Source organism: Gambusia affinis, linkage group LG17 (genome assembly GCF_019740435.1).
Source record: "Gambusia affinis linkage group LG17, SWU_Gaff_1.0, whole genome shotgun sequence".
NCBI classification, from domain to species: Eukaryota; Metazoa; Chordata; class Actinopteri; order Cyprinodontiformes; family Poeciliidae; genus Gambusia; species Gambusia affinis.
In genome coordinates, this window is record NC_057884.1 from 12,417,809 (window position 1) to 12,437,287 (window position 19,479).

Below are 19,479 nucleotides of genomic sequence, written 5' to 3' on the forward strand. Positions count from 1 at the left end.
ATTATGCCTCCTTCCCCTCACTAGCTCGGCTCGGAAGCCTGGGAAATCTATTAAGGCGATGTCATAGATCATCCCATCCGCCACAGCGTGTATGTAGATCGGCCAGCTCATTTGAGAAATATTGAATCGGTTACAGTAAAGTAAGCCCCTGGATTGAGTCAAATGTAAAAATCCAAGCATGTCAGGGGAGCTGTCAGTGTGCGCTGTGATGACAGATGGGGTTGGGTCTCTATTTTAGTGAGGGGTGGTAAAAAGACGAATTATTAGTTTTGGGGGGGCAGAGGGGGATAGAAGTGTAGAGAGAGAGCGGAGGGGGAGTCAGAGACAATTGGATCAGATCTGTCAGCTGATAAGAGCAATCAGTTAATTAAGGAAGGCTTGGGACGATGGAAAGTGTTATTTCCTCCTAGAGATGGGGTCAGTGAGGGGTCAAGAGTGTGACCTCTGACCTCATGCAGGAGTAGAGCTAGACACCAGCCAGTCTGTTATTGATTCATGCCATTTACTTTGCTATAGGAAGCATTATTCATCTCCAAATGCAGTGAATTTTACAGGAAAACTAGAATCAAAATGTATATATATATATATATATCTCCAAAATTAATTTTACATCTAATCAAACGGCATGTTACTTTTTTAGGGTTATTAGACAGACAGATTCGTACTCAGAAAAAAATTATTAGATTGAACACAAATACATAAAATGTGAATTAAATGCAATATTACAACGTTCACGATCATAACTTTAACAGCTTGAAACAGAAGTCTGTGTAGCTGGTTGGTAGTTGTGCTTTTAATGCTGCTATGACAAGCTGATGACTATGATCCAAAACGTTCGGGTGGAAGATGTGAGAAATCTCTGGGGTTCAGATTGTGAGGGTATTTTTAATGCCCTCACTATCCTTTCCATGGTCCTATTTTAAGCTTGAAAACTACTTTCAGATGCAGTATGTCAAAATAGTCTCAATGCCACAGTACTGTGTGCTGTGAGGATGCCGGGAGCGGAGGATTCTTTTACCAGGTGAGGTTAACTATGCGCTTTATTTCACACTGATGCTGTTGTTGTGACCTCCAGAAGAGGTAGTGGTCTTCTCCTTAATTTTGTCCGTGTTCACTGCTCTTTGAACCATCACTCCCATGAAATCCCAAGAATCACTCCATCTGCTGTAGTATCATCTCCTGATTTCATGATCAGATTATCAGATGATCAAAATGAAAAGAAAAAAATGTTGGTATCGTTTATAGTTTCATCTACACTGCCTCCAGGTTTTTCCTGACACGATTGTTTTTGTCTTCTGCTTTTTGTCTCAGGAACATCAGACATGACCCCCCTCTGCTGCTGACCCTTGGCTCAACCCCTTCCACACTCTGAAATGCTAAGGTGTGATGTTCTGCCCCATTCCCAGATAATTTTTATGGTCTTCAAGACTCGCTGTTTATGGCTCTCCAGTTTGATAAAAGCACATGAAGAAGTAAGAGTCCCAACCAAGCTTCAAAGAAGCCGTGGCAGGACTGTGAGCATTTGTTGTTTGTGTTATTATCCAGCACAGACACCAATTTATATTTACATGAAGAATCAGTCTGTGAATGAAACAGAATAGATGTGGTGCTTTACGAAAATGTTTCCAACATTGTACTTGCTATCTGAGGGACAGGCTGCATCTACTGAGCTTAAATTTGAAGAAAGCGAGGAGGACAAAGTTTATTTTGACATGAAAAATGGAAGGAGGAAGCTGTCTGTCACGGTAAACATGTTTTCGTGTTTAAATCTGATCAGATTTGCAAAACAATTCTTAATTCTTATTTTATGAACAGTAGTTAGTCTATAAATGCTATTTTCACTTTTAAAAACTGTCTTCAAAGTTTAATACACTTGGTTTACATTCTGGCCCTCAAACAAGAATTGGTTCAACATTTTATTTAATATGAAGCAAGTGGATACAACTTGACCTGTAAGTTACTACCATAAATTTAAGATGAAGGTTTTGGAAGGGCCTAGCAAATAGGTTTAGTGGTAATCAAGATGTTTTCTAATGCTTCTTTTAGTTTAACCTTAAATTATTACTGCTCAGAAATATTGTATTTGAAAGTTTTACTTTAGGTAAGTTATAGTGGTTTTTGCAAAGTTGGAGTGAAGTTTGAGTGTGTTGCACCACTGCAGTGGTGTCAGAAGAGGACAGACATAAAATATTCTGTTTTTCCATATCATGAATCGTGTATGACATTGATTGATACCAGAAAGAAATTGCTTGGCAGATAAGTATTTAAAGAAAATCCAGATGACAGACTGAAAAAGATCAAATATGGTCACAATCAATGGAAAGTTGTTTTACTCAGTCATACTTCAGTTACTTCCCTGGACTGAAAACTCTTAAATCTGCCTCATAAAGTTATGTTAGATTTAAACTCCAAAATAGTAAAGAGATGGATTTACTTTAACATGCATAAAGAGAGTTTGAATACAGACACCTTCAGCTTCAATTTTAAAATTTATTCCAACCATTAAGAACTTTTTACTGTGTTACTTTAAAGTCATTTTGTCTTTTCACTTGAAGTAATTTTTTGGTTTTACATTTTTAACCATTTTTGTGATATCTCAAATATCTATTCAACTTAACTTATTTAATTTTATGGTAATTTAAAAGACAGGCACCTCAGCTTTGCTTTGAATTAAAGTGGTTTAATTAAGTCACAGGATCTCCTCCTCCCTGATTCTTCGGGCCCGTGAGTCAGCTGGCCTCTCTGCCCCTTGGTTTCTCCGTGTGTGGGAGGCTGCTGTGTTGGCCTGAGTGGCTGGGAAAGTCCCATGATTTATGGCCCTTTGCAGGCCTGATTGCCTCTCTGATGATGGAGCCAAAGGTAACCAGGGCCCCTCGCTCCAATCCACTTTGTGTTTGGCAAATCAAGTTTAATTCATTTGAGATTTCAGGCCTCTTTGCAGCAATTGCAATATAATGGTGTTATAATATAAAGGTTGGTGCTTAAAAAGTAAAAAAATAAATAAAAAATACTTGTCATGTTTCCTTTCAAACTTTGCAAAAAACAATGCAGGTGTCCATTTTCAGCCTGTAAAGAAAGAACTGCTGTGGATTAATATTTACCTGGTGAGTGTTTGCTCTGGCCCCACATTGCTGGATCAACAAAACTCTAAGATGCAGAAGCAGCAAACATGCAAACAGAACACGGGACCAAAGCCCACATTGATGGCTGAATCATTATGAGGCCCATTCTGAGAGGTTATGCACTTGTCCCAGTCTACATCAGGGGCCGGGCGGCTCTAGCATATTAAAATCAGCCAACCTTATATATGAGGACGGACTCACACAATGCACACACAGCACCAGCAGCAGGGCAGTAACTCAAGGCCAAAGGAGGAGGGTTATTTTTATCATGGGCAAAGGTGCCAAATCATGTTGGTATGAAGGGGGCTATATAAATGCAAATTGTATCGGTGGGCTATTAGTCCTGGAAAAGGTTTGTATGTAAATGCCCCTATAGGACCACAGTGGCGCACTCATCCAGGTCAGATTAGCTGGGCTTGTGGCAAATGTGCTGCTAACAGACATAAACGAGAAAGAGAAAGGGAATGCGATTGCCTTGTGGTAAATCGTGGAGAACAAGGTGAGAATTTGAGTAATTCAATGGCCAAGATCTTTCTGTACGATTTACAGGTGAGAAAGACGTCTTGAAACTAGCTTCTTTGTGGACACCAAGGCAAAGGGGATTTCACACTGAATCTCTTTAAGATGTTTAGCTTTCTGCACCAAACCAGGAGCTTAACTGTGAAACTCAAGGGACAGTTTGAGAAATTTAAACATTAACAAACACATATATTGGATTTAATGGCGGAAATATGCTTTATGCTTGCAAATAAATATAAACTGTTTCATACTGAAAATCTGAAAGACTTTATGATCATAAAAACTAAATCAGCCATTGTAAAAATAAATAATAATAATTAAAAAATTACCGCTGATGCACCGATTGAAAACAGAGGATGTAATCACTGGAAATTATGATGTGTGGTGGTGCAATGCCGCCCTCTAGTGTTCACAAATCAGTCATACCAGCTTCAACAGGTCCTTTAAAACTCAAAAGTGAATCTTTATTTATAAAACTACTAAAGGAAATTCTTACTTGGACCTACAAAACAATATTACAAATATCTAAACAAAACTGCATTTACATATATACAGTACAACACTGAGGTCTGAGATAGCCTGTGACATCTTCCTTGGTAGTATATTGGCATTTTTTTTTGTACTGGTAAGATTATGTTTTGTAAAAAACAAATACATATTGGCAAGAGTAACAATAAAAAAAACTAACACACTCTGCTGCTGCCCCATAACATTCTCAAAATTACCGCATAGATCAAGTATAAAGTGCTTATGTAAGTTGGTCACCACTCATTGGTCATCTCTTCCGAAACTTTATATTTCTGCAAACCCAGGTCATCCCATCCTGTTTGATAAAGGTGAGAAAAGAACCAAAATTATTCATTGCACTGATATACAGAACCTTGTCAAATGAAATCTTAACCCTCCTCACGGCATTTTGTTGCTACTACCATGACTTAACGTGCAGTGTTAGTTTTCCTCCAAAACATTTGAATGCATTTCCTCTCATTTAACCAGAGCAACGTCTTCCATGTTTCTTTTCTGGATCCATGATTTAATTCCTATTGCCCAGAAAAATATGTTGAAATCTGAACTCATCAAGTATAAAGTACTAGCTCATAATTCCAGTCCACATTTAGCTCTAACAAAGAGATTAAAATCTCACTTTGTTAGCCATCTGACTATCATTTTTTGGTCACATTAAAGCATTCGTGGAAATCTTTATCTCTTAACCTTTCTCTTTTTAACTCCAAATGTATGTTTAGACAAAACAGGATATTCAGCAAAAATTTCCTCCTGGGGGTTGGATATTGTTTTGTGATTTCACCTCTTGACCCCTGAGCCTCAGATTCAAAGTAAATTAAAATTATTGGATTATTTTCTAATGCAATTAGGAGTATCACTAATTGTAATAATAATAGGATGTTGCAATTGTGATCCAGCATAATCTTGAGAAAATTTCATGAGATCAGCACTTCCAAGAGGGAACAGGGAAAAATGTAGTAAAGGCTGAGGCAAGACCAATTCTTTGAAAATGTGTAAGACCAAGGCCAGTTTTGATTGAGTACTGCAATTGTGACAAAATTCAAGGTGTGTAAAGGAATTTGTAAACCTAAAGGTACATAGATGGCAAAGTAGCCAAAGTCATAAGACATGCTTCCAAAATTTTTGTAGTAGGAAACAGCATGATGACTTCTTCATTCCTGTTGTAGACAGTATCGCAGTAGTTCTATTTAACAACAGGGTATTTATATCAGTAAATTATAAATACAGGCCAAACTGGTTGATAGAAAGCTACCATGAATAATTGTATATGATTAACAGAACTCGCCATATTTCCTCTTATTCCTATGATGTCAAAGCAGCGAATGTCCCTATTCCAGGTCCAAAAACTGACCGCAAAACACAGTTGTTGTTACTCAACAGCTCACTCCGTCTCGACCTCTGCTTATCGCACACTGTGTTTGCATGACACACTGTATTTACCTGCACTCCTTCTGCAGTGAGTGCTGAGCAGGCCTGCACCTGCCACATGCGATCCCGTATTGTGTGCAGGTTGAGACTCTCCGCCAGTTCCGACGCCGGAGAGGCTGTCATCAGGTCCTGCTTGTTGGCAAACACCAGCAGCGGCACAGCTGCAAGTTTTTCTACCTCCAGCAACTCGGCAAGCTCCTAAAAAAATGAAAATGGATATGCTTTGGTGAACGTCTTAGCATATGCTATAATTGCATAAAGTTTTTGCCAACTAGACCCACTCCTTAAATAAAATAGTTTAAGTTTGTGCTTCCAGGATGGTCTCTGGTGAATACCTAATCTAAATTTCTACTTGTATTGCACTTTTTTCAAGCAAAAGTAAATTATGTCTCACCAAACTTGTCTCTTCGAATCTTTTCCTGTCCGAGCTATCAATCACATAGATCTGCAGTCCAGAAAAAGAACATATTAAAGCAACATTATAAAAACTTTCCTCTCAGTTAGCAGACTGAAAAGTATTTAAAAGTAAATCCTAGCTGAGAAGCTTGTACAACAGCTATCATGTTTTCAGCTTGTTTTAAAGTGGTTTCACCAAGAACAAGAAATGTTGAACCATAACCAACATTAGAGATGGTGGTGGTAGCATCAAGATGTGGGCTGTTTTGCTGCCAGCAACACTGGTGCCCTGCACAAAGTGAATGGCATAATGGAGAAGTACGACTACATCTAAATTATTCAATTTCTCTAATCAAACAAACAACTGAATGGTTGAAAATTGGACATAATTTGAAAGGTGTTGTGGTGGTCATTATTCCAACAGGACACTTGTCTTGACGTTTCCAAGGCAAGTCTGATTAAGCTTTTTGGAGACTATAGTTCTTGATATCTGAAGTGTATTTAGATATCAAGAATTGTACCAGACGCTTGTTGATGAGTGCAAAACGTTTAAAGCTAAAAAGCAACTTGCTATAGTATGACTAAGCAAAGATTAGTAGTGGTGTCTGTGTATTTTTCACCTTGAGTAGACCAGAGAAAGTCTACAGTACAGTGAATAAAATATTTTGCAATATTCTGTATGATCATTTCAGTCTGAAAAAATAAGTACATGGAATAAATTGATATTTAAAAGCCCAAAATTAAGATGACATTCATGTTCATGATGAGTGCATGTAAACTTCTGACCAGCAGAAGCTAGAATTACTTTTTTTCTATTGCTAGAGTTTATGCCATAGGAGAACATCAGACTACCAGTACATCGGTGTTCTCAAAATAATTCCTCCAGTAAGGACGAATCTTGCGTTGCCCTCCAATGTCCCAAACGTTTAATTTGAACCCAGAAGACTGCACACTCTTTATATTGAAGCCCTGGTGAAAGACAACATAGATTAAGTTTAATGGGTAGTTCAACTTCTCGCTAAGGAGGTGAACTGATGCATGACCTGACTGTTTAACTAGAAAATGAAGTGGTGCATTCTCACAATTTGACATTAACAGAGTGTTTCTGTGTGTGCGTGTGTATCACTGTACTTGTGTGGGGGTGATGTGGCTGATATCTTCAGCTGCCAGCTGTTTGAGCAGAGTGGTCTTGCCGGCATTGTCCAATCCTAATAGCAGTAAGCGCACCTCCTGCTCTGGTGACTGCTTTAGTCTCCGAAGTATAGACAGCAGGCCCTGCAGGAGGATCACAGCGTATTAGAGACGGTTAAACCTCAGTGGGATGAGCGTTAATGAGATGACTTAGCAGTATCTTGCAAACTTTGAATAACCTCAAAAGCCAGTCTGGAAAAATCGACTCACTCAACCAACAGCTAAAAACATCTACAGCATGTTTGTAATAAATTATTATTTTTTGGTTCCATTAGAACTGTCCAAATAAACAAAGAATGCTATGTAATTCTTTATTCTGTTTTCTAGTCTCCAGTTAGCCCGGTCACTGACCAAATCAATGAATATACCAAACTCGGGTTTGAACTTGAAGCATTGAACAGGAAGTACATTAAGACAGTTTAAGATCTTATTTCAAGATCTACTTCTAACTCCAGAGGTAAACAGAATACAAGTAGCCACTGGCATTTCATCTGATTCAGATTTCACAAGGAGATCTCAAAATGTTCTCCTTGGCACTTTTAAGAACTTCTTGTTGAAGTAAACATTGCTGTGTTGAAACAGCTCATCATTTTGAATGTTAGCATTCATTAACTTTACATCACAGTTAATTTATTCCCATTTACATTACAAATAACTGGCAAAATCATTTCTTTCACCACTACTGTAAAGGCAACCCAACCAGCAGCGGTACTAGTGGCATAGTTTGAGAACCATGAATGAAGAGAGCAAAGGATTTAGCGTTAGTCTATAAAGTCGTCTATAAATGTATCAGAAACTCAAAGACGCTCTGCAGACGTCTGAGATTAGGCATCTGTAGAAGGCAGCATGCTAGGCTTTGATTGTAGCAGAGCAATTTGCTGCAACAGAAATGCTTGGTAATCTATGGAATAAATGTACTAATATGTTCAGAAGGTATTTGTAGGCATCAGCATTATAAAAGTTATTAATTTTGCTAATTTATGTCTTTTAAAGTTTTGTGACGGTGGTTTTCTGAGTTTGGAGAAATCTAATCTGGTTAATTAGCCTTTTATTACTGCAGCTTTGACTTTACAGTCACAGTTACTTAATCTGATAAGTATTATCTTGTTAGTTTATCCAGAGGGATATCTGATACAATTTACCAAATAGATTCTTGAACTAAAGCTAGCACTGAGAATGGAAAAAAGCCCCAAGTGTTTATGACTCTGGCCTCATCAACCTTACCAAGACATATTTAGAACTCCAATAAATACCGCAGAACTAAATCAGTCTATAGCTATTAGAAACATGAGTTAGGCAGACCAGGTTTTAAATATCTGTTCCTGCTGATAAGAATTGAGATAACTCACCATGGTGTCCACAGGTCCTTTTGTGGTTGTTACTCAACCTGAGTGGATTAACATCTTTCTCACCATGTGTCTCGGCAGAACAGCTGCCAAGTTTTTGTTTCCAGGGAAACTCTGACGTCTGCGTGAACAAAACAAAAAAATTATCCTCAAATAATCAAAATTATTTTTTTTTTTAAATGTTGTTTCTTGTACTCTGGTTATTTAGTGTTTCCTGACTGTACAACAGCTGTTAGTCTGCTTCTTTCAACTAAGTTTATTTATATCACACCACATAGCTAATGTAGTCTCAAAGAACTTTAACAGATTCATTTTATGTGTAGAAATATAAAAAGAAATTTTGTTTGAATTTAATCAAACCAATCCAATTCATTCCAATACACAGATCAAACACAACTGATTATGACATAATAATCTTCTTAAAGCATGAGCATGTATTGCTTAATTTACACAAAAAAGGTGTACCACATTCAGATGTTACAGTTCTAGACACAGGCACGGGGATGTTTACTTCATGCATAATCTGAATAAAAACTGCTTAGAGTTTGGGCTCAGTTTATGTAAAAACAATGGATTTTTTTTACAAGCCCATTTACCTTAAAGAGGAAACTCAAAAGTCCATTACTGCAACAGGGACTCTCTCAAATGTCTAAATAGTAGTAATGAAGAAAGATTGTGTTTCCAAATTGGATTTTTGAATAGGTTTCACTTTCATTAGAAGAGTTATATGGAAACAAAACAAACATGTTAAAAGATTTTTGCATTACATAATTTTAATGAGTTGAGAAGGCTGTCAAAACTATATCTATTACATTACTTAATGATGGTAGTATATGAATTATTATAATTATTATCTTTTATTATTTATAATAATAATTATTATTATTTTGTGATAATGTTATTGTCTATTATAGTGTTAATAGTTTTAACTTGTTTATTTGATATTTAGTAATTATTTGATCTGTTATTATTTCTGCTCTGACTATTTCCAATAATCAACCACTTGACAATATCTCTTAGCTTTTGTGATTTATTTATTTATTTATTTATTTATTTATTTATTTATTTATTTATTTATTTATTTATTTATTTATTTATTTATCTAAATTCTTTTAACAAACAAAATATAAAGAATATGCGTAGTCAAAGATGCTTTAATTTATGTCTAATGTTTATGTGATCACATTTACTGGACAGGATTTTTTTCAATATATATTTTAAGAGAGCGAAGTTTCTTATTGTTTTATGCAAGCTGTTTTCTTGTTGAAAATGTTTTAAAAGCAAAACGCGCAATTTTACTTTTCTTTTGCACAATTTTATGTTTTATTTTTGTGTGTATTGAATTTGCCCACTGGGACAAAAAAAGAATTGCTCTATCCTGTTTTATTTCTCGTTTTTTAGAGTTTAATTGAGTTTAGAGTTTGAGTTTACAGTGGTAATACATTATACAGAAACTTAGACCCATTTCGTAAAATCTTGTTTTTAATTTGGTTTGTCAAACACTTACACACAGCGCCCCCTACAGTTGAAACCCGTTCCAGATTCATATCCGTACTGGGGAGTGTTTCTCGGTCAAACAAAAACATGTCTGAGTGTGACAGGCTGAAACGTTAGTTGGTAGCTTTCATCCATCCGCTGTCATTGCTGCTGATTGTCGATCCGACTGATTGCTTTATGGTTCCTGTCGTGTTCACGGCAGATAACCCAGAGAGATGCCACAGAAAGCACTGGGATCCATTGTAGGTCTTCTTTGTACCGGGACCTGTCTGGTGCAGGTAAGCCCGCATTACGAGCTCACCCTGTCGGCGTAAGCTTCCAGCCCAGACCGCTGCTTCGGGGCTTGGTGAAGGCCCCCCTGCGATTCTTTTTTGTCTCCTCCACAAAGGAAAGAGGGCACGGTTCGCTTCTGTTTGCCGTGGGTGACGTCAGTTAGCAAAAGTTTCCCTTCATATTTTAAGAATTATTGTAAAAACTAGAATTCTTTTCTATCTAAAGTACTTTCACAATGGTTTTTCAATGGCCCATTTTGAGAGTTAGAACCGAAGATGTTAAGATTAAGGCTAGCGGTTTTGCTAACGGATACCCGGCGAATCGACATATTTATTCATAGCTGCTGATGTTAGCTTGGCAGACTGAGTAGGCAACTTATTGACAGAACATTTCACCATAAATAAATGTTTTAACTTAGTACAGGCAATTTGATAAAAAAGAGACCTCATTCAAAGGTAGTCTACAGTATAAATATATTTGAAACATCTAGATAATAGTTAAACAATAGTTTTGACAGTGAAGGAATTTTGTTATCGCGTATTTTCTAAAATCTTATTAGCATAAAAAATTAAAACCAGACTAAAATGTTTTTCCCCTCGGGCCATTTTAAAGCAACTATTGTGGATTAATTTGGCCTTTAGCCAAACGAAACTAATGTCACTCAAACAGCACAATTTCTTTGCAATTTTAAACAGCATTGTTTCATGGTTTAGCTGCTGCTTTTATTTGACAACCTACTGGCGAAGTGTTAGCATTTTTGGATTTACCACAAGAAAGTAAATTTCATATACTTAAATGTATAGTTGACAGACATGTCCAACTTTATAGAAAGTGACATTGAAGTGACAACGAGAAAGGACAAGCTTGCTGGCCTTGTATTTGTTTACTTTTCTGCTCGGATATTTACTCTGTCTTCCTCTGTGTCTACCTCTCCTGTGTACTGAAGGGAAAAGAGTTTTGTTCGGGGGTAAATAATGAACAGTACCGCTGTGAGATGGGTTACTGCTGTGGGGAGACAGAATGCTGCACCTACTACTACGAACTATGGTGTAAGTACAAATGTGTACCGTGCGTGTGTTAACTTTTTAATGTGCGACTACTAAATGATAAAGATTATACATTTCTGTCGCTGTTGGTTCTCTGGAAGGACTATTAAATTGAATATAGAACCTGCTTTTTGATTGAATCTGGCGCTTTCAAGGTTCCTTATCCGACTGAAAATGTATGGAGTTTAGTGTTTCAAGGTCTGAACAAGTATGGAAAAATATTTGTATTTCCAGACATTTCACTATGTCCCATTTTCTGAAAGTAGTCCTGCTTGTTCAAACCACCCATCAATCTACCCATTGTCCTTGATAGCACATTTATTAATCTCCATTACCTATCTTCACATGCACTCTTTTTTTCACTATCCATTCCTACATTATATTGGCTGGCTATCAATTCATTATGGCATCATTCAGAAGATGAAAGTCCATTTTTCATCTTTCTATTTTTTCACTCCTTTATCTTCACATATTTAGTTTTTGTATGCTCCACATTTAAAGCCAGACACCCTAGGAAGGTTAAAGTACATTTATAAAATGCAATTAATCTACAAAGAATTGAGAACACATTTACATTATATTGTATTACAAGGTTTGCTTTCCTGGACAGTTTGGAAAAGTCAATAAAATTATTACATCTCACCTGATCTTTTTTCAACTTTGGATAAATGTAAAAAAATAATTATAAAAATATAGGAGTTTCTATGCTTTGTTCCTGCGTCATTATTAAAAAAAAAAATCCATTTAAAATTTCTAAAAACAACAAAAGGTGTTTTACTTTGATTTCAGTTGCTTCTCTTTAATTTCTTACAGTGAAATTAAAGATGCTTTACTCCTCATTATTTGTTTTTTCTATACCTAACCCTGTACAGTAATGATGCTAAGATTAAAATGAGACTGTTTCTTCCCTCAGGGTTCTGGTTGGTATGGACGCTAATCATAATGCTCAGTTGCTGTTGTGCCTACCGACACCGGAGAGTTAAAATGCGTCTGCAACAGGAGCAACGGCAACGTGAGATCAGCCTAATGGCCTATCAGGGTGCTTCCAGCTCCTTCATTACACCGCCACCTCTCAATTTAAGTAAGATTGTGATTTATTTTGTGGTTTAAAATGTTTGTGTCAAAGATGCTGCCTTGCAAAAGTAAATACTGTACACCCCTTGTAAGTTTTTTCCACATTTTGCCATGTTACAACCACAATCTTAATTTAATTGAATTTTTTTTTGTCAATTTCTATGGTAGAACAACACAAAGCAGTGCATAACTGTAAGTGGAAGAAACCATTGCATGGTATTCAACACTTGTTACAAATAAAGATCAGAAAAGTGTGGAATATATTTGTATTTGCTACTTTTCAGATTTGCAACCCTAAATGATGCTTAATGTTTGCTGCAGGCCTCAAAAAGGAACAATGTAAACTCTGAATAGATAAGATAAAAATTTTAATTTTAATAATATATGCAAAACACTAGGTGTTTGAGGCAAAGCTAACACTAACACTGCGCATAACCCTAAGCACATCATCCCCACCTTGAATAAAAACAAAATTGTATAATTTTCCTTCCACTTTACAATTATACACTGCATGCTGGTCTTTACAAAAAGTCCTAATGAATACACTGAATTTTGTGGTTGAAGGAATGACAAAAATATCAAAGAGTTGAAAGACTGTTAATACTTTTGCAAGGAATTATTGTAATTTCTCTATTTTGTTGCCTCATATGCCCAAACTTTATATCTCACAACTAATGTCCATATTGTTTTTGTTTCAATGTATGTGGCAATTGATATTTATCCTGACCTTGTCATACACCACTGCAAGCATTTGTGTTTTGAAGACTTTAGGTTGAGCTGAAAGTGCAGCAGTGACAGCCAGCAGCAGAGACGTCACCTTAATGTCAGTGGTCACTCTAGGGCTTGGCAGGAAAAAGGATATCATGTCCATTAATATCACAAGTGGCAGGTGGACAAGCTTCCCATTTGTCAGAGTGTAAAACCCACAGCGAGCAAGCTTGAGTTCAAGACAAGAATGACAACACATCTCCAACCTGCATGCATATGTAGACAGTGACTCAGACAGAGACACTCTCGATGTCTAGCAGGACTTCCATCCAGTGAAAACGGAGACAACTCATCTTTCAAAAAGACATTGCATCATCAGATTGTAATAGTATCCACAATAAGTTTAATGAAAAACTCAAACCCTTACCGGTAATACTCTTGTTGTTGTTCTATTGGTAAGCCGTAATTGAGTCATTTCTTGCACAGTGTTCTTTGCATCTTGCAACAAACAAGTCAAAGCAGCATTTTTCTGAAACTGGTGAGTGGCATTCTATTAAAGATATTAACCAATTAAGTTACAAAGCCACACCCTTCATATTTTTTGTTTGTTTGTTTTGCTACTTGAGTAGTCTTGGGTAACTAAATTTCTTTCACCTCTCGGTGTGGTGAAATTCACAGTTATCATCACCATCTTTGGCTGTCGTAAACAGCACTGGACCGGATGGGGGAGGGGCGAGTTGAACTCTTTGCTGAACAGAACCTGAGGGAATGCACTTTGCTGTAGTAAAAGAAAAATTCTGCAAATGAATTATGGTGGAAAATTTCAGTAGATTTGACAAGGAAAGGGTGAATTATTTCCAACCAGCTTTAACCTGAAAGGCAACTGATGTTTGACCAGGATATAGGTGAAGGTGCAAAATTTGCAAAACAAACAATGGATGCAAACCCCCTGCGCCCCCCAAAACAACAAAACCAAATGAGCAAATATTAATGTCTCTCTGCTTGGCATTCATGTGAAGCATGAACCTTAGAAAAATGACTAGGACAGCCAGCTGCTGTTAAAAAAGTTTGTGATTTCCCTATGAAATTGTAATTAGATTATTTTGTCAAAATGCCTGTCGTTATCTATATATACTCACTTCCTGGTTTAAAGGGAGGTGAGGTTACAAAGACATTTTTTTTTTATTGTTAGAATGTGTTTTTAAAACTATACCTATGCTTTGAAAAACAATCAAAAGTTAGATTTATTTGTCCTTTTCTTTATTAATTGCTTTTATAGAAAGCCAGCTCAGATAAATTTATATCCTTTTCCTTTTTAAATCCTCTTCTTTTGATCAACGTAGTGAAGAACGAAACTACAGCTTCTTGTTTTGTGATCCTCAGGGTTTTGGAATGACTGCAAGCTTCCCGACTATGAAGAAGTGGTGGGTCACCCCCCGACCCCGCCTCCCCCGTACTCCGAAAACCCTCCTGAGTCAGCTCCGGCGCCCGGCCCTCAAATAAGCCAGCCGGTCTCTGTCTCCGTGCCACGAATGTTCCCTGACGGAGAGCCAGCGGCACACCGTCAGGCATCGGGCGTCTTGTCAGACGAGGGGGCAATGTCACAAGCTGACCAACCACAGAGCCGGGAAGAGGAGAGCGTAGATGTTTTGCTGTCCGGGGCGGCGGTGGGGGAGGGGGAAGATGAGGAGGAGGACGAGCTCGTAACCCGACGCCGGCACGTGACCGGCGACTCAGGGATTGAGGTGTGCGTTTGCCAGCTGGACGTAGACGAGGGCTCAGGGCCGGAGGAGGAAAGCGACGAGGAAAACCAGATGTGCAAAGGTCCCGGCAGGGACTGCTGCTCCGGACGCCCGCAGGAGACCTTCAGGCAGAAGGAGTGCACCTCTGAGCTGCCATGCCAGTCCGCCAACACCAGCACTGGAGACCACATGGTGTGATCCACAGCATCAACAACCAGCAAACTATTGCAGCTTCCAGCTTCACACAGGGCCATAACTATCGCCACCGACATTGGCATGGGGGGAATGACTACGCTTCATTTCCCTCAACTAATATTTGCGAAATGATGATGTTAACTAATCAGTTCTGGCTTTTGTTTAGGATTGATACGATACCAATGTGGGCAAGGCGCGGCTTATTCCCTATATTTCTCTTAGCGGGGGGATCCAGCAAACGTTCTGCTTCTCTGTCGGGTATATTTCTACCTTCTGTTCAGCGTGAGAACGTCCCTGAGTGGTGAAAAAGAAAGGAAGCGGCCATTTTGAACTGAAGGCAGAATTGACCATTTCTCTCGCCATCTCTCGCAGCGCTGCTTTCACGTTTCTGTTTTCAAAAACCCTCGTAGGTCAGAACATTTCCCCCAACTGAGGTTTGAAGCATGCTGCAAAACGCGGCAAAACAACGTTTCTCGGGTCTCCCCCCAAGACTGAGCACGTTCGAGGGAAGAACAAACATTTTCAGCTATCAGCTTGAGCTTGCAAAAATTAGAATCAGATTATGTTGGGAGGGGTTTTTTCCTTCCCAAAGCCGTTTAATGCGTATAAGTACTGAGTGTTTGCTGTGAAATCTAGGCCACAGCTGCAAAGTGATGTCATCTCTGAGGTCATGGCCGCCCATGTTGGGGTGGAGGGGCTAAAACACTTGAGTGGAGAAGAGACCAGCTTCTTGTGTTTTAAATGTCACCCTGTTGTTGTTTTTTTTTTCTTCTGTTTTGATATCATAATGTTGTCACCAAGGCTGCTTGGTATCTAATTAGAATGATGAAAGTGGTGCTCAGCATTGTAGTGATTTATCGATTGTCTGCATGTATGCATGCGATCTTCCCCCACTTCAGTTTCTAGCTGCCGTAAAAATCCTTTGTACTAACAATATGGGCAGGTTTTTAGTCAAAAAAAGGTATTGAGGGAAGATCTAGGTTGTGTTTTATTTAACTTGTTATCGCTGAGGGAATTTTTATCACTCAGCATGTTGTTGTTTTTTTTGTTTTTTTTATGTCAATATTGAAGGATGTAGTTGCTCTTTGCTTTTTCATCACATAACCAGCTCTGCTTTAGTAAATGCCACAGGTGTCATGATTCCTTGCCGCAGATTTCCTGGATGCGGGTGTGTGCAGCTGACAGTGCAGTGACGAAATTATGAGAAATGCTTTTGAGATTGGTGAGGTAAAAACTTAAAGCACTGATTTTGATGTTTTGTTTTGTTTTTGTTTTTTTTGTTTTGCACGAGGCATGACTTGGTGTTTTATATTTGAGTGAATTAGCATATTCCATCATTTTTAATACTTGCTTTGGTCATCACTTCCAACAGTCTTACCCTGCGGTGGCTGAGGAACTCAGTTTAAATACTTTTAGGGGTAAAAGCGGTGGATCGATTGCTTTTTCGATGTATTGATGTACTTTTCTTGATGAGTGCTAACTAGGTAGCTGGTGCTGTTGTGGGTTTCTGTTCTTTCTGTAGCTGTTGTAAGTGTGAGGGATTTGCAGTGGCATTTTTCCACTGGCAGCAGAGGGCCAGTACATTAGCAAGCTGAGATGGTTGCAAGCTCTGCTCAACAGTCGATTTGGTCTTGGCACGACCACAGAAATGCTTGCAATGAACTGCATGTTCCACACCAATGCATGCAGCTTGTTTTCCCAAACTGTAGTTTGTTCGCTTGCAATATATATATATATATATATATATATATATGTATGTATATATAAAGCAGATGGGGAAAGCCGCAACATAATGAAGTTCCTACATGGACATTCTTCTGTCTGAGACAGGTTATTGTCAGAAAATAAACCTTAAAAGAATGAAGTTTGGGGAAAAAAAGAAAAAGAGATCAAGTTTTTTATACATCTGCTCTGATTGTGTGTAAAAACTCAGGTCATCTGACAGCATAAAGTGCACGCATGCACCCACAATGCAATGCTCTAAAAGCTGCTTCTTCGGCAATATCAGTGGCTTTAATATTCCAACCAGGCATGGGCGGCTAGGAGATTATCAGGGTGTGAAATATAATGTTTTAATAATATTTACACAATAAAGCACTTCCTAAATTTAGAAGTGAAAAAGCATACTAGCTCTTTCCTTACCAGCTGAAAAGCAGTGCACAGCAACAAGTTAAGGAGGGGTGTTAATTGATCACAGTAAGCTTGAAAAAGCTGGACAAAACTTTAGCCTTGACCCCGATAGCCGGTCCATGCCTATTTGTTTTTTAAAATGGGTTCAGTGCCTGAATCAGACGACACCAGTCCGACTTTTGTACAAGAAGTTTACACCATGGCTTCATAAAGAGGAGGAACACAAACACCTCAGTGTTGCTTGAGAAAAAAAGTTATACATAAAGTCATTTTGTTTGTGCACATCAGAATGAAAATGTTTCCTCTCTTCACCGGCCTGCAGCAGCTTTTTTTTTTTTTTTTTTTTTTCTTAATTTTTTTTCTAGGTTGTAGTTGATTAGATTAGAGTGCTGCTGCGGCTAGAATGTAGCAGAGGAACACCGCAGAACGTGTCGGGACAGGATGATGCACACGCACCACGGGCTGAAACTATCAAAATGTTCCTAGTCCTTTTGTTGCGATAGTGCTGCGTCGCCTAACGGGTGCTTGAACATGAAGCCATTCTGACATGACCTTTGCAGAGGAGCGGTTGCAATGTGAGCATGCCTGCACACCCCTAAGCAGATTTGATAAAACATGTTTTTTTTTTGTTTGTTTTTTTCTTGACAGCACACCTTAAACTGCCTTGTTGCATTTCTATAGAGCCGATGTCTTGATTAGAGCTGCACAGATAATATATAACCTCTGTATGTGGAAACTGATGTAATACTGCCTTATTAGAGTAGATGTAGTCGTCTTTTTCTCTTTTCTTTTTTTATAAATCGTAATATTTGTGCAAGCATGGTTGTATTAGAGAGCAAAGGAGCACTGTTGTGTCAGTAGAAAGTAGCATTTAATCTCGTTCTGGAAACGGTCGCAGGCTCTGTGCTTAGAGGATGTGGCGTACATTTAAAAGCCACCGAACTGAAGTGGTCTTGTTGCTGAGAAGTGGTTGTTGAATTAAAAACATACTGTGCGTAATTATAGCTGAGGCACTGATGAAATGTGTTCAGACCATATTTATTGTGCTCAGTTTTATTTTTGCATTCCTGTGCATTAGATTGAAGCACGAGGAAGCTGTTACTGTTTTATTTCTATTCTTTATTTTTTGGAAAAGACTCACCGTTTGTTCACAGTGCCTTGCAAAAATATTCACACCTGCTGAAGTTTTCCATCCTCTTTCATCCAACAACCACAAATCATTTTGTGGTATTTTATATCACAGACCAATACCAAATAGTGCATAAGTAGAAGGAAAAACATGTATGGGTGTCCAGTATCTAGAGATTTTTTTTTTCACCTATTCTTTGAAGATTAAGTAGTGATTTTTATTCGTTTTTTTTTTTTTGTTGTTTTTTTTTGTCCAGGCTTTAACTGGACCATTCTGTCACATGAATATGCTGTGACCTAAACCATTCCATCGGAGCTCTCGCTGTGTCTTTAGTGTCGTCTTGCTGGAAGGTGAATTTTCCCCAGTCCAAAGTTTTTGTGTTTGTTTGTTTTTTTCATACACTTTTTAAGAGATTTTCCTCCAACTCTGAACTGCCTCACTGGTTCAAAGCCTCCACACAGTATGACCCTGCCACCACCATGGTTTGCAGTGGGAACAGCATGTTCAGATCGTTGCGCTGTTTGTTTTCCACCATCCTGGTCCCACCGGATCAGAACCTTTGCTTCCACATGACCGCTGCATCTCCTACGTGGCTGACTCGTCATAGAACCAGATTCTGAGGCCTTTGATGAAATTATACTCAGGTTGACTCAGCTTACAAAATGATGTGATTTCAGAAGCTCATTGGTTGTACTTTTGATTAGTAGTATCAGATAAAATGCATGTGGATACCTCACATTTTTCAAGTCTTTTGTTTGTAAAAAAAAAAAAAAAAAAAAAATATATATATATATATATATATATATATATATATATATATATATATAATTTGGAATCCTCCTTTCACTTCACAGTTGTGCACTACTTTGTGTTGGTCTGTCATAAAGCATAAGGTACCTTGAGGTTTGTGGTTGCTATGTGACAAAATGTGGAGAGCTTCAAAAGCTATGGATACAAGGCATGTTGTACATGTACATATTTAATACCAATTACATCAGTGGAGGGCAGTGAGGTTAGGGGCTCTTTTGTAAATCCCTCCTTGATTTTTACACATTTCCCGAGACTAAGGGCTAAATATTAATCATAAATTGTCATCAGACATATGCTCTACTGAGCAATTAATCGGTTTTGTTCTTTTTTTTTTTAAACCACAGTTAC

General features: G+C 38.0%; 2 protein-coding genes across 2 annotated transcripts; one reads left to right on the forward strand and one right to left on the reverse strand.

Annotated features, from left to right (window-relative positions):
- Positions 1-4,228: 4,228 nt before the first annotated feature.
- LOC122819475 (ADP-ribosylation factor-like protein 3) lies at positions 4,229-8,638 on the reverse strand. The gene is made up of 6 exons (XM_044096230.1): positions 8,531-8,638; positions 7,122-7,265; positions 6,843-6,959; positions 5,989-6,039; positions 5,607-5,792; positions 4,229-4,464 (listed from the first exon to the last, which is right to left on the reverse strand). Exons 1-6 carry the CDS (start codon positions 8,531-8,533, stop codon positions 4,417-4,419), a joined length of 549 nt encoding a protein of 182 aa, XP_043952165.1. The 5' UTR covers positions 8,534-8,638; the 3' UTR covers positions 4,229-4,416.
- Positions 8,639-10,052: 1,414 nt separating this feature from the next.
- On the forward strand, positions 10,053-18,194 carry wbp1 (WW domain binding protein 1). The gene is made up of 4 exons (XM_044096229.1): positions 10,053-10,302; positions 11,244-11,346; positions 12,257-12,424; positions 14,509-18,194. Exons 1-4 carry the CDS (start codon positions 10,240-10,242, stop codon positions 15,063-15,065), a joined length of 891 nt encoding a protein of 296 aa, XP_043952164.1. The 5' UTR covers positions 10,053-10,239; the 3' UTR covers positions 15,066-18,194.
- Positions 18,195-19,479: the final 1,285 nt, after the last annotated feature.